Source organism: Xyrauchen texanus, chromosome 9 (genome assembly GCF_025860055.1).
Source record: "Xyrauchen texanus isolate HMW12.3.18 chromosome 9, RBS_HiC_50CHRs, whole genome shotgun sequence".
In the NCBI taxonomy this organism is placed as follows: domain Eukaryota; kingdom Metazoa; phylum Chordata; class Actinopteri; order Cypriniformes; family Catostomidae; genus Xyrauchen; species Xyrauchen texanus.
The window spans coordinates 45,719,412-45,734,271 of record NC_068284.1 but is presented as its reverse complement, the minus strand read 5'-3'; the positions used below and the strand labels follow the sequence as shown (position 1 = coordinate 45,734,271).

At 37.4% G+C, this 14,860-nt stretch overlaps 1 protein-coding gene across 1 annotated transcript; it reads left to right on the top strand.

Moving 5' to 3' along the window:
- The first annotated feature begins 830 nt into the window (after nt 1–830).
- On the top strand, nt 831–13,826 carry ndufv2 (NADH:ubiquinone oxidoreductase core subunit V2). The gene is made up of 8 exons (XM_052134438.1): nt 831–977; nt 1,647–1,709; nt 1,881–1,943; nt 3,681–3,797; nt 4,474–4,642; nt 5,371–5,480; nt 11,574–11,650; nt 13,641–13,826. Exons 1-8 carry the CDS (start codon nt 936–938, stop codon nt 13,732–13,734), a joined length of 735 nt encoding a protein of 244 aa, XP_051990398.1. The 5' UTR covers nt 831–935; the 3' UTR covers nt 13,735–13,826.
- Nucleotides 13,827–14,860: the final 1,034 nt, after the last annotated feature.

Genomic DNA, 14,860 nt, shown 5'->3' with positions numbered 1-14,860 from the left:
TGTGTGTCTTCTACAACAAAAATTAATGTCTATGTTAAACTCAGTTTTTCACACTCCTACAATTTTTTATTTTATATATTTTTTATTTACCATTGCCCAACACTGTATTTAAATGCATCACAGGAGATTTATGTCATTTTTATCATTTCGGGGTAATTTCCAGCACATCTCAAATTCTGAATCATGTGTAATACAATTTGTGGTGAAAATTAAGCTGATAATAATTACATTAAAAAACTATTTATTTTAAATGAAATGGACTACTACTTTGTCTTGCTGAGTTTAATTACATAGACAATTTTATGTATCTTAAAATACAAACAATTAAATAATATTTTCTATATTATTACAGCTTGATTGGATATGATGCCCTTTGAATACCTTTTGTGAAAAATACAATTTCCTTTGTTTTTCCTTCAAACATCACACACACACACACACACACACACACACACACACACACACACACACACACACACACACACACACACACACACACAAAACACTTTATCAGGGGCAAAATTATTTGGTGTGGTGCAAATAATGCCACAACTGTGGGACAGTCACAATTTTTTTAATATGCTAGAAATAATTTTCTCACAACACATATTGAAATGGTTCATGTTTATTGTATAGATTATTTATTTTCATGGTAAATGACTGCAAAAAAATTTACAACTCCCTGAATGATATTGATGAAATTAATAACAGTTACAGTTTGATATAGTGCGTAGTAACGCAGTAGTAAATGCAGTTTTAGAAGTGTGCATCGCTTTCTGATTTTCTCAGCAATTTTTCCTGTTTGGCGTGTGTTCGATGCGATCTGTGTTTGATTACACAGACTCAGAGCGTTTCTTGCGTAACCAGACCCGCTCAGTCGATCTCACACTGATTGATGTCCGCTTGTGTTTAGTGTGTCCGAGTACGATTAAAACATGATATTATCCTCAGCTCTGCGCTCTGCTCTGTCTTATACGGTAGGATAATTTATAGTTGTTTTAATGATTCATCTCATGAGGCATTTAGAACAGTTGCAAGGGATTAATCTATTAAAACAGCGTTGACATCTGTGCAAGGACATGAAGCTAAGCGCTAACAGCTAATAATGAAGCCTGTTTAATTGTTATTTAAAAATGAAATTTCTCGTATTTACTTAACACTTGTTGAAATGACCAGATTTAGCCATTTTTTTAAATTAATGCAGCTGTTAATAATTGTATTGTGTTTTCATTTATTATTTAGTATTAGTGCAATTTATTTGATTATTTTTCAGCTTTTTAACTTCACTGGTTAATATTAAATGGTTATACAGTGTCGTAAATGTTTTAAATTACAAATATTTAATGTAGTCTAGTCTGTCAATTAAAATGAGGTCATCAAAAGGCATGAATAATAATGATAAAATAAATAGCAAAATGTTTTGTAAAGTAGTTTTAGATGGAGTAGTTTAAACTAGCCTGTAAAACAGTCTGCAAAGGACATCTTTGTGTGTGTTTATGTTTTATACAGTGTCACTCTGTACTCTGACATTATTGTGTCATAAGAGTTTAAATTATGATGGGTAATTCATTTCTCTATAGTTACTCCAAACTGAACTATTGTTCACAAATAAAGGCCCTTGTGTCATGTTTGTTATTCTTCTGCAGGCGAGGCAGGTTCGCAGTCTGCATCAGTCATCAGTTCGTACCGGAGCAGGAGGAATTTTTGTGGTGAGACTTCATTATCCTTTACTCCTTTTTTCATTTTGTGTATCAGTAACAAATCCCTCATATGTTTAGAGCACATACTACACTGTTGAAGTACTGTTATTTTAAGAAGGCTTGTTCTGTAATAGCATTTTATATTGTTGCTGATTGGATAATCCTTTATTATTATTACAGCACAGAGACACACCAGAAAACAATGCAGAAACTCCATTTGAGTTCACCCCAGAAAACATGAAGGTGAGAGGATTCTTAACTCAATATTATTGTTTAACACGTAGAAATATGTTAAAGGGAGGTTTTGGAAATGGGTTAGTAAGTGACAATATAAAAATATCTGTCATAGGATTGAAGGTATGTCATATAGGATTATTATTATTAATGTTGTTGTGATTTGCTGTTATTGTGATGATGCAATGCACATTTTGCTTGAGGATTTCACAACCTAGACATGTAATATGTCTGCAGTTGCTGAATACTGTTAAAGTCAGAAGTTTACATACTCTTAGGCTGAAGTCATTAAAACTCATATTTTAACCACTCTACAGATTTCATATTAGCAAACTATAGTTTTGGCAAGTCATTTAGGACATCTGCTTTGTGCATGACATGAGACATTTTTCCAACAATTGTTTGCAGTCACTTTTAATTGACTATATCTCAATTCCAGTGGGTCAGAAGTTTACATACACCAAGTTAACTGTGCCTTTAAGCAGCTTGGAAAATTCCAGAAAATAATGTCAAGCTAGGAGGTGTACTGAATTGGAGGTGTACCTGTGGATGTATTTTAAGGCCTACCTTCAAACTCGGTGCCCCTTTGCTTGACGTCGTGGAAAAATCAAAAGAAATCAGCCAAGGACCACCACAATTCAGGTTCATCCTTGGGAGTAATTTCTAAATGCCTGAAGGTACCACGTTCATCTGTACAAACAATAGTACACAAAAATAAACACCATGGGACCACAAAGTCGTCATACCGCTCAGGAAGGAGACTCATTCTGTCTCCTAGAGATGAACGTAGTTTGGTGCGAAAAGTGCAGATCAATCCCAGAACAACAGCAAAGGACCTTGTGTAGATGCTGGAGGAAACAGGTAGACGAGCCACTTCTCCAAAACCACCATAAAAAGCCAGACTACAATTTGCAAGTGCACATGAGGACAAAGATCTTACTTTTGAAGAAATGTCCTCTGGTCTGATGAATTAAAAATGTAACTGTTTGGCCATAATGACCATTGTTATGTTTGGAGGAAAAAGGTTGAGGCTTGCAAGCCGATGAACACCATCCCAATCGTGAAGCATGGGGGTGCAGCATCATGTTGTGGGGGTGCTTTGCTGCAGGAGGGACTGGTGCACTTCATATCAAGACATCAGCCAGGAAGTTAAAGCTCGATCACAAATGGGTCTTCCAAATGGATAATGACCCCGAGCATACCTGCAGTGTTGTGGCAAAATGGCTTAAGGACAACAAAGTCAAGATATTGGAGTGGCCATCACAAACTACTGACCTCAATCCAGTAGAAAATTTGTGGGCAGAACTGAAAAAGTGTGTGTTAGCAAGGAGGCCTACAAACCCGACTCCGTTACACCAGTTCTGTCTGGAGGAATGGGCCAAATTTCCAGCAACTTATTGTGAGAAGCTTGTGGAAGACTACCTAAAAAGTTTGACCCAAGTTAAACAATTTAAAGGCAATGATGCCAAATACAAAGTGTAGGTAAACTTCTGACCCACTGGGAATGCGATGAAAGAAATAAAAGCTGAAATAAATCATTCTCTCGACTATTATTCTGACATTTCACTTTCTTAAAATAAAGTAGAGATCCAAACTGACCTAAGACAGGGAATGATTTCTACGATTAAATGTCAGGAATTGTGCAAAACTGAGTTTAAATGTATTTGGCTAAGATGTATGTAAACTACTGTCTTCAACAGTATGTTGAAAAAAACATTATATCTCAATGAGTGTTGTTTGTCACAGAGAGTTGAGGCCATCATGAATAATTACCCAGAGGGACACAAAGCAGGTGCCACCATTCCTGTGCTGGATTTGGCTCAGAGGCAATATGGCTGGCTTCCTATTTCAGCTATGAACAAGGTGAGAGAAACCACAAACCTCGGGAAACCTGGAAATATCATGGAATTTTACAATTGGGATTCTAGGCCTGAGAAGTCATGCACTTCACTTTCGTAAAGGTTGTGTTCGTTAATTGTGGTGGTGGCATAGTGGACTAAAGCACATAACTGCTAATCAGAAGGTTGCTGGTTCGATCCCCACAGCCACCACCATTGTGTCCTTGAGCAAGGCACTTAACTCCAGGTTGCTCCGGGGGGATTGTCCCTGTAATAAGTGCACTGTAAGTCGCTTTGGATAAAAGTGTCTGCCAAATGCATAAAAAATTACTATAAATACTATAAATATTCCAAATAATTTGGTTGTTTCAGATATACAATTTTTGTTCAGCAATTTTCATTAATCTGTGGATCATTTGTATGTGGATAGTCAACTATAATAAAAGTGAACTAACACAGACAGTACATGTATGTAGAATGTTTTATTCAGTTTCCCGTAAGCTTCCTTATTACGTTTGCTATCCTTCCAGGGGTGCACACACAATATAAACATTTTTAATAATAATTATTTATATTATAAAGAATTAAATAATATCAGTGCTGGCAGTGATTCAAATGCTTTTATTTTATTACAATATTCACGATTTTATTGCTAAATTCTTTTCCTGACAAATGGCTGTAATGTTTGGTTTCTCCTACAGGTGGCAGAGGTCCTGGGCATCGCTCCTATGAGGGTGTATGAAGTCGCAACCTTCTACACCATGTTCCTCCGTCAGCCGGTGGGAAAGTTTCACATCCAGATCTGCACCACCACGCCGTGCATGCTCTGCGACTCGGACAGCATCCTGTCGGCCATCCAGAACAAACTGGGTGAGCAAGACCCGCTCCAGCTCCCTGCAGGGGTGCCACGGAGACATCTCGACTCACACGTCAATGATAAACATACTTGCAAAATAAACACAAGTCACACTGATTAAAGATGGCCATTTCAATTTGCTGGGATAATGCACTTAAGCCATGTAATAATAACCCAGAAATGAAAATTCTATTATTATTTATTCAACCTCATGTTGTTCCCAACCTGTATGAATTTAGTTCTTACACAAAATGCTGAAGTAGAAATTTCGAAGAATGTTCACGCTGCTCTTTTCATACAGTACAATGTAAGCAGACAGTGACCAGGGGCTGTCAAAATACAAGGGGACAAAAAATGCTCTATAAGGGTAACCGAGATTCTGAAGATTATCAGTGAATAACAACTTAAATTTCAGACTGTTCCTCAAACAAATACATTGTATAGCTTCAGAGGACTTGAAATATAGTTAAGTCATATGGACTGCTTTTATAGTGACCTTTTGCCCCTTTTTGGAGCTTGACAGACTTGGTCACTATATACTTTCATTGTATGTAAAAGAGCAGCTTGGGGATTTAAAAAAAATACTTATTTTGTGTTTCATGAAGAAAGTCATATTGAGTTCAGAACAACGTTAGAGGGAGTAAATGTTTACAGATTTTTTTTAATAATAAAAGTCGTCATTTTTATTTGTATAGTGGAACATGCAAAATTGTCTTCAACTGAAAACAATCTCTCCTTTTAGGCATCAAAGTCGGGGAGACCACGAAAGACAAATTATTCACGCTAACAGAAGTTGAGTGCCTTGGGGCTTGTGTGAACGCACCAATGGTCCAAATCAACGATAACTATTATGTGAGTATGATCACAAACCGGCTCTTTGAGTCTGGCTGGAATTGTGTGACTGTTGATACAAAGAGGCTAGTTCTTCATATAGCCTCTAGGGGAGGTAGTTGCTCCGTTATGTCACATAAACAGCATTTTAACCTGCCTAGTTGTATGTTGTCAAGATCCTGAACTGAACAGTCGTCCCATCTAGGGTAACTATTTTAGTACCATATGGTTACATGTTATATCTGATATTAAGCAGGTAAATGTAGAAGGTTGTCTAAAAGGAATAGTACGCCCAAAAATAATAATTCTCTCATGATTGACTCACTTTTAAGCCATCCCAGAAGTGTATGTCATTCCTCCTTCAGAATTAAGATTTTTATAAGCATATTTCAGCTCTGTATGTCCAAACAATGAAAGTGAATGGGTGCCGTGAGGCTGCCGGCTGTTTGACGGTCCAAAAAAAAGGCAGATAACCGATTAATCAGCTGATAATTTTTTATGAAACTTTTCTTTGACTTTACTTTCTATGACAGGTGTGCCGACACCTAAGAGTCCAAAATGAATAAAATCCCTAAAGCAGTTTAGTGTTTGGTGGCGTAGTGGTCTAAAGCACATAACTGGTAATCAGAAGGTCACTGGTTCGATCCCCACAGCCACCACCATTGTGTCCTTGAGTAAGGCACTTAACTCCAGGTTGCTCCGGGGGGATTGTCCCTGTAATAAGTGCACTGTAAGTCTCTTTGGATAAAAGCATCTGCCAAATGCATACATGTAAATGTATATATTCACCCGATCAAGAGTTTTGAACTTGCGGTATATACAGTATAAGTGTGTGTATGTGTATATATATGTGTGTATACATTTCACAAGATGAGGTTTATTGATGAGGAATAATCGGCAGAAAAAAAAAAGCAAACTATTGGCACTGATTAATCGGTAAAATTATATATTGGTCTACCTCTAATTCGGATGCAGCGAGTTTGATGCTTGCCTTGACAAACGCCACTAAATGGCAGTTTAGAGGAAAGATGACTACAGTATATAAACTGTCTGATATTCTATTTAAATATGGAGATTCCTTTTGAGAACTCATCCCACATGCGGTGGGACTTTAACCCATGTTTCCCTTGTCTCAGTTTAAGCTTGTTTGTGTTAAACAGAATCCTAAATGACCTGCTGGGCTAATAATGCAATTAGCCATGGCTTCTCGCAGTTAAATAGAAAGTCAAGAACCCTTTGTGATTCAGCAACCTGAAATGGGTTAGCAGGTCTAGTTCTGATGACTAATCATCCCCTTGGGTGTTTGGTGAGGTCATCCTTTGATGCGTGTTTAAGTGTATGGCTGAAAAGGCTAGTACACTTCATTTACTCACCCTCATGTTGTTCCAAACCCTGTATGACATTCTTTCTTCCGTGGAACACAAAAATATTTCATTTCAGTCACCAGTTACTTTCATTGGATCTACTAATATATAAACAAACATTATGACCACTCACCGGTGACGCGAGTAACGTTAATCATCTCCTAGCAAGGCCACATATCAAGGTCTGGGTAGATTAGATGCTAAGCGAGCAATCAGTTCAGTTCTCATAGTCAACGTGTTGAATGCAGGAGAAATTGGCAGGAGTGAAGATCTGAGCAGCTTTATTTATTTATTTATTTATGGTTTATTTGATAGGGACAGATCAAACAGCAGTCAGATGTCCTTGCCTTAGCCTTGATCTTTAACAAATCTTTTTAACATGGCTTTTCAAATTTAACTGGGAGTCTAAAATTATCCCTAAATACTTCTCTATTACCATCAATGAGCTCACCTTTAATTCTAACATTCAAGGATTCTGTTGCAGATAGCTTGGAATTCCCAATACGCTCCAAGTCCTTGTGTTGGTGTAGTGTCTCGCCTCAATCCGGGTGGCGGAGGACGAATCCCAGTTGCCTCCGTGCCCGAGACGTCAATCTGCGCATCTTATCACGTGGCTTGTTGAGTGCGTTACCATGGAGATATAGCGCGTGTGGAGGCTTCACACTATCCACCGTGGCATCCATGCACAACTCACCATGTGCCCTACTGAGAGCGAAACGCATTATAGTGACCACGAGGTGGTTACCCCGTGTGACTATACCCTCCCTAGCAACCGGGCCAATTTGGTTGCTTAGGAGACCTGGCTGGAGTCACTCGGCACACCCTGGGATTCAAACTCGAGAACACTAAGGGTGGTAGTCAGTGTCTTTAAGAAATCAAAGTCTATCTGCAGAGTTTAGTGTCAAACAGGAGGCATCAAGCTAGCTGACCATTTTTCCTAAGTTTTTAGTTTGCTTTTCTGCAACAGCATCACAGGTTTTGCTTGTGGTGATTACCTACCAACAGTGGTCTGAGGAGGGACAAGCCACAAACTGGCAACAGGGTGTTGGGCGCCCAAGGCTCATCGATGCGCAAGGGCAACGAAGGCTATCCCGACTGGTCTGAACCAAAATAAGGTCTAATATGGCACAAGTAAAAACAATTTTAATGATGGTTATTGGAGGAATGTGCCACAACACACCGTGCATTGCAGCCTGCTGCGTATGGGGCAGCGTAGCCGCAGACTCGTCAGCGAGCCCACGATGACCCCTGTCCACCGGCGAAAGCGCCTACAATGAGCACATGATCGATGGAACTGGACTTTGGAGGAGTGGAAGAAGGTCACTTTGTACGATGTGTCCCATTTCTTTAATGACACATGGACCACTGTTTACCTGGGGATATAATGGTACCAGTATACATGGTGGGAAGACGACAAAGAGGGAGTGTTATGCTCTGGGCAATGTTCTGCTAAGAAGCACTAGTTCCCGGCCATTCATGTGGATGTCAATTTGACATGTGCCACCTACATTAACATTGTTGCAGACCAAGTTCACCCCTTCATGGCAATGGTATTCCCTGATGGCAGTGGCCTCTTTCAGCAGGATAATGCACCCTGCCACACTGCACACATTGTTCGAGAATGGTTTGAGGAACATAATGAAGAGGTGTTGCCCTGGCCTCCAAATTCTCTTAATCCAATTGAGCATCTGTGGGTTGTGCTGGACAAACAAGTCCGATCCAACAAGGCTCCACCTTGCAACTTACAGGATTTGAAGAATCTGCTGCTTATGTCTTGGTGCCAGATACCACAGGACACCTTCAGGGGTCTTGTAGAGTCCATGCCTTGGCAGGTCGGCGCTGTTTTGGTGGCATGCGGAGGACCAACAGCAAATTAAGCAGGTGGTAATAATGTTTTGAGTCATCAGTGCATATTTATATGTATATAAAGATGCAATGAAAGTGAATGGTGACTGAGGCTGTCATTTTGCCTAACATCAATTTTTAAAAGAGAGTCATATGGGTTTGCAATATAGAATTTCTTTAATATAGGTTAAAGAAGCTTGACAATACTCGCTGTGCTTAAAATCACATCTACGTGACTCTGGCTTCTAGACAATTCCCAACAGACCATGATAGCTGTGGTCTTGCTCGAGATCACTCACATTTGGAGATTACTTGCATTTAGTGTCACAGTTTGAGAAACGGTGAACAAAGGGAGTTTACCTTTAAAGTTATCATTCCAAGTAATTGTAACGCATCAGTGAAGGTTTCAAAAGTTGTAAAAGCCAGCTGTACATACTACACATCTTGTGAGTAGTGGGGGAATCTCATGAAACCACATATATATATATATATATAGTATAAGCTCTGTAGTCGTTGTTGCCATCCTGTACCTGTCCCGCAGGTGTGATATTCAGATTAACTGATCCTGTGCAGGTGTTGTTACACGTGGTCTGCCGCTGCGAGGACAATCCGGTCCTTTAGTGCTGTCTTAGGCGTCTCACAGTACGGACATTGCAATTTATTGCCCTGGCCACATCTGCAGTCCTCATGCCTCCATGCAGCATTCCTAAGGCACATTCATGCAGATGAGCAGGGATCCTGGGCATCTTTCTTTTGGTGTTTTTCACAGTCAGTAGAAAGGTTTCTTTAGTGTCCTAAGTTTTATAACTGTGATCTTAAGTGCCTACCGTCTGTAAGCTGTTAGTGTCTTAACAACCGTTCCACAGGTGCATGTTCATTCATTGTTTATGGTTCATTGAACAAGCATGGAAAACATTGTTTAAACCCTTTACAATAAAGATCTGTAAAGTTATTTGGATGTTTATAAAATTATCTTTAATATACAGTGTCCTGAAAAAGGGTCGTTTCTTTTTTGCTGAGTTTATATATTCTTGTTGCAGTCCAGTCCAGGACTAGAAAAGTGAAAAGTTAGGTTTATTATTCACTATTCTTGAAGTGTCAAACGATCGTGTCTCATCTGTTCAGGGTCTGTAGGGCTTGGGGGAAAAAAATAGAAAATGAAAGTGAACCTGCAAATATCCTGATTATATTTGGTTCTATACAGCTGTAGGTCAGCCCTCTCAATCTTGAACGGCATCAACTCTATATTTTCCTCACTGAATAGGATGATACTTTATAGAGAAAATGGAAGAATAGACCTTTTATCCCATAAAATTAAATTTAAATGCATTAAGTAAAAATAACATTTTTATATAACCATTATTTTCATATGTGGGTTGATATTGTGAGAAGGCTTTAGCATATATCTAAATGTTTCTCTTCAGTTTTACAAAAATGTAACCTATAGCCCTAAAATGTTAAAATTATTATTATTTTCTCAAAGTAAAGTTGATCAAAAATGATTTGTTAGTTAAGAGTAATGTTTGTTCTTCAGCCAGATCTTATGAAGGAATTTATGGCCAGTCCTTAAAAACAATATAATTCAATATACAGTATACCCTGTAACTATTTTAATATAAATAAATGCACTGTATTAAGGTTTTTTTAAGTAGCATGTTACTTGCAATGAAAGTGTTAGCTAAAGAGAAATACGAAATAAAATGTGGCCCCCGCCAAGTTTTCATCTGGATAATCTGTTCCCCAGAAAGTTGTTGAAGAGACCTGCTCTAGTCTGTCTTGAAACTATTATTCAGATGCAACTGTAATGCAGCACTTTTCGTACTAATGTCTCCTTAAAACCCTTGAAAATGTTTTTAAAAAAATATATAGTTTGAGTTTTTACTAAAAATAAATCTTATTTAGTTTTACTTTTATTATTTTAACCACTGGCATGGCATTAACAAACAAACAAACAAACAAACAAACTGTCTCCTTAAGACTGTTGTGACATTATTTAAAAACAATTAAGTACATTTTCCCCGGCAGTTCTCAATAACATAATGCAATAAAATTGTTATTATTGTAAACATGCGGTCAGACTACACTTAAAATTCATTCAAATGTATCTCAAGCGTGACACCAAGAATTTTCACATTTCACTGCACACAAAAGTTCAAATTTTGTGAACTCTGACCTGCAAATTTGTGTGACAAGATGACCCAAATTGACCTTTTGGCTCAATACAAAGAATGCATATTTTTAACCCTGCATATTTGTATTGTTGCAGGAAAGGGAGTTTACGTGATATTTTAAAATGTTTAATTCTAATGTTACGTTATTGTGATTTATATGTTTAAACCAGAAGCACTTGCATAAGACATCATATCCTGTCTGTTGCGGTGTCAGAAGTGAATTTACATGCTTAAATCCTAGTGTGACCGTGGCTTAATGCGAAACAAAATTATGTAAATTAAATTACAAGTATTTATACTTCATGACGGTATTTGTTGTACTGCTTTACTTAATGTTGAATTAAAAAGGGTGAAAAAAGAGAAAACATTTGTATTACAGACTTTATTTTTACTACAAAACAATAATGAGAATTAGCATTAATTACAAATAATTAAAGTAAATCATTGTGGATGCATTGCAGAAATTAGAATTTGGGCAGAAAATGAACTGAATTGTCATGCAAGTAGAAATCTTAAACTAAACAAGTCTTGTCTTTAACGTAGTCTTCATTTTCATTTCTTAGTTGAAATGTGACTAGACAAGTTTTTGTGAGATCCACCCAATTAGAGTTGATGCTAGACCATATATACTCTTTAATAAAACTGTTTAGAGGTCAGGGAATGGGGTCAAATGAAAGCATAGGGGAACTTTTCTCTAATGAGTGTTTTATCTGTTCTTTGTCCTTGGTTTATAGGAGGATCTGAAACCATCAGACATAGAGCAGATCATTGACGAGCTGAAGGCAGGGACAGTGCCTCTACCTGGGCCCAGGTACAAAATGCCTTTCCTTCTTTCAACTTTTAATATCGCTATAATTTAGAATTAAATAATGGCATATTCCATTGTGAAAGATTCTCTTGCCTGTATAGACCAACAGTGTGCTATTGTATCGTAAAGGAATGTTTCAACAGCATCTGTGGCATGCTATCAATTACCACAGACAAGCTGAAAAATGGCTCTTAGTAATGCACTTACAGTGGGAGTCTATGGGGCAAGATATTCCTGAGTGCTAAAAATCCGAAATGTACCGCTATTTCTGTTACAGCACTTAATAAATTCTACTGTACAAAAATGTTTGTTATTGGAGTTAGTGAATAGTGCAAATAATACCTTTCTGGTGTCCTTGCCTGTATTGTGTGAAAGAAATTGTTTACTGGTCCAGCATGGTCATGAGAGGACAGAATATTTGATATAACTAAGCTAATCTCACATTAACGTCATTTTTAAAGGGATAGTTCATCCAAAAATGTAAATTCTCTCATTTACTCACACTCATGCAATCCCAGAAGTGTATGACTTTCTTTTTGCTGAAAACAAAGATTTTTAGAAGTATATTTCAGCTCTTTAGCTCCTTACAATGCAAGTGAATGGTGACCAAAAAGCACATAAAGGCAGCATAAAAGTAGTCCATATGACTCCAGTGGTTTAATCCATATCTTCTGAAGCGATCGATTCGGTTTCGGGTGACAACAGACCAAATATGTTACTCCTTTTTCACTTACATCTTGCCATTGCAGTCTCTAGGCACGATCATGATTTAAAGCTCGATTATATTTCCTAGTTCTTGATGCATGCGTGAGATGGCGTTATTGGAAGTGTAAACAAGCTTGGAATTATATTTTTGGTCTGTTCTCAACTAAAACGAATTAGATGGCTTCAGAGGACATGGAGTCATATAAATTACATTTGTGCTGCCTTTATGTACATTTTGGTGCTCCAAAGTTCTGAACGCCATTCACTTGCATTATTCGAGAAATCTTAATTTGGGTTCTGCAGAAGAAAGAAAACCATACACATCTGGAATGGCATGAGGTGGAGTAAATAATGAGAGGACTGTAATTTTTTTTGAGAAATACTCCTTTAAATCCCGTGGCCATACATTTGAAATTGAATTAATTGCTTGATGCGCTGAAGAATGAATCGCATACCATCTTAATACCAGGTGGAAACTGGGTAGTGCCAACAGACAAGTAAAGGATTAGCCTAAGACCATGCTAAAAAGACAAAATATATATCTTTTTTTTTAGATCCATATCATTGAACCTATAAGACGGATGCTTTGAGCGTCTCACTAATAATCAGGAAGATGTGTCAAATTAAATTAAATTAAAATTAAAGTCTCGAGATCCCTGCATTAATGTGCACAGTGCATAGAACGTCTGTGGAAGGCTGTGCTGCCTGTACAGCTGGAGCGCTGACTGCCCCCTATTGCATCAAGGTGGTATATCAAGCTTTAATTGCTCTATGGTAGGAACATTCCTTATTATGGAAATTACATGTAGGTCGGGGGCATGATTAATTGTGTTCATGCTTTTAATCCGTTATTTTCTTATCAAAATTAAATTAAAACGGCCCACTTTTTTTTTTACATTTTATCCCGGTGCAATGCCTTGCCCCTTATGGCATGGTCACATTAACCTTTTCTAAGATGTTTCTTAGAAATACGGTCTGGTTCAGAATATTTGGTCAAGCCCATTGTGTAGTTTATCACATGCTCTTTAAATGCATAGACGGGCAAAAAAATAAATAAATGGTTCTTTTGTTATAAGTTATTGATGGAGAGTTTAGCTCCTTTTCACAGTCAACCATTTATTTATTACCCATTCAAAAATGAAATGCATCCAACATGTCTACTAGAAGCCTTTTAAAATCTGTATAATTAAATTGTAATCACGTAAGTGTTGGTTAATGAATCAGCTGGCACACTAAGGGTGTTTTAATTGAATGATTGTAATTATATTATTAATCTTGCTTCCATCAGGAATGGCCGTTTCTCATGTGAGCCCGCCGGAGGGTTAACCTCACTGATTGAACCTCCTCCTGGACCAGGCTTTGGCGTGAGACCTGACCTGTAAACAGACCTCCACAGTCCATTATCTGACTTGAGTCCTTGTTCACACCAGAGATGTTGTGTATGTAAATAAAATGTTATCATTAACTATACTCTGGTTGTGATTCTTTTCAAATGAACAGCTGAATGTTTAGCTCAATGAAAAGGTGTTGATTGAATTATTACAAGAGTTGACCGAACCCTGCATACTAAAGATTAATTAAAAGCTGTCTTGTGTAATTTTTGCACCACAAAAATAATGATTTTCAAAAAGCTTTGGCAAATATCCTTGATGACGCATGTAAAACACATCACATTAGGACTTGGTCTGATATATTGTTTTATTTGACACAACAACCAATGCTTTTGTAGTGGCAAATACAGTATGTTGCATTTCTGAGGCTGTTCCACAAACTTGTGCTTTTCTATACAACTTAAACTGTTATTTGCCATTTAGACCACTGACTTCCCTTATAAATCAGTACTGTGGCTGTAACATGGATGGTAGTCTACAATAGTACATTATAATACTGACTGCCAACTATATACCATGGTATTTACATGGTACTACAAAGTAGAGATAGACAGATATGGGTTTTTTAATGGCTGATGTTGATTTCTAGAAAGCAGAGTGGCCAATGGGCAATCTGCAGATGTAAATAATACAATTTAATGATAGCAAATAAGGTTCAATAAGGTTGAACCAAATCAATGAGGTTGCTGAAATGATCACTTATTTATTTTACACAATTGTTACTCCGAATTTGCTAAATCCACTGTCAAAGCCTTGTAGATTTTAGAAATCTACTTCTGTTAAAGGAATATTCCTTGTTCAATACAAGTTCAACTCAACCGACAGCATTTGTAGCATAATGTTGATTACTAAAATATATATATAATTTCAACTCATACCTCATTTTCTTTCAAAACAAACAAAGCAAAAATCGAGGGTACAGTAAGGCACTTACAATGGAAGCAAATGGGGCCAATTTTTGGAGGGTTTAAAGGCAGAAATTTGAAGCTTATCATTTAAAAAAAACACTTACATTAATTCTGTTAAAACTTGGATTACAGGGTTTGAGGCATTACATTGTCATTGAAACAAAGTTGTAAAATTGGATAAAACTACACAAAAGATTATTAAGAGATTT

Excerpts from the sequence above, each read along its gene's own strand:
- ndufv2 (XM_052134438.1), top strand. The coding sequence starts at position 936 with ATGATATTATCCTCAGCTCTGCGCTCTGCTCTGTCTTATACG. Across the intron at positions 4,643-5,370 it reads GGCCATCCAGAACAAACTGG|GCATCAAAGTCGGGGAGACC; the intron begins GTGAGCAAGACC and ends CTCTCCTTTTAG. Across the intron at positions 11,651-13,640 it reads GTGCCTCTACCTGGGCCCAG|GAATGGCCGTTTCTCATGTG; the intron begins GTACAAAATGCC and ends TGCTTCCATCAG.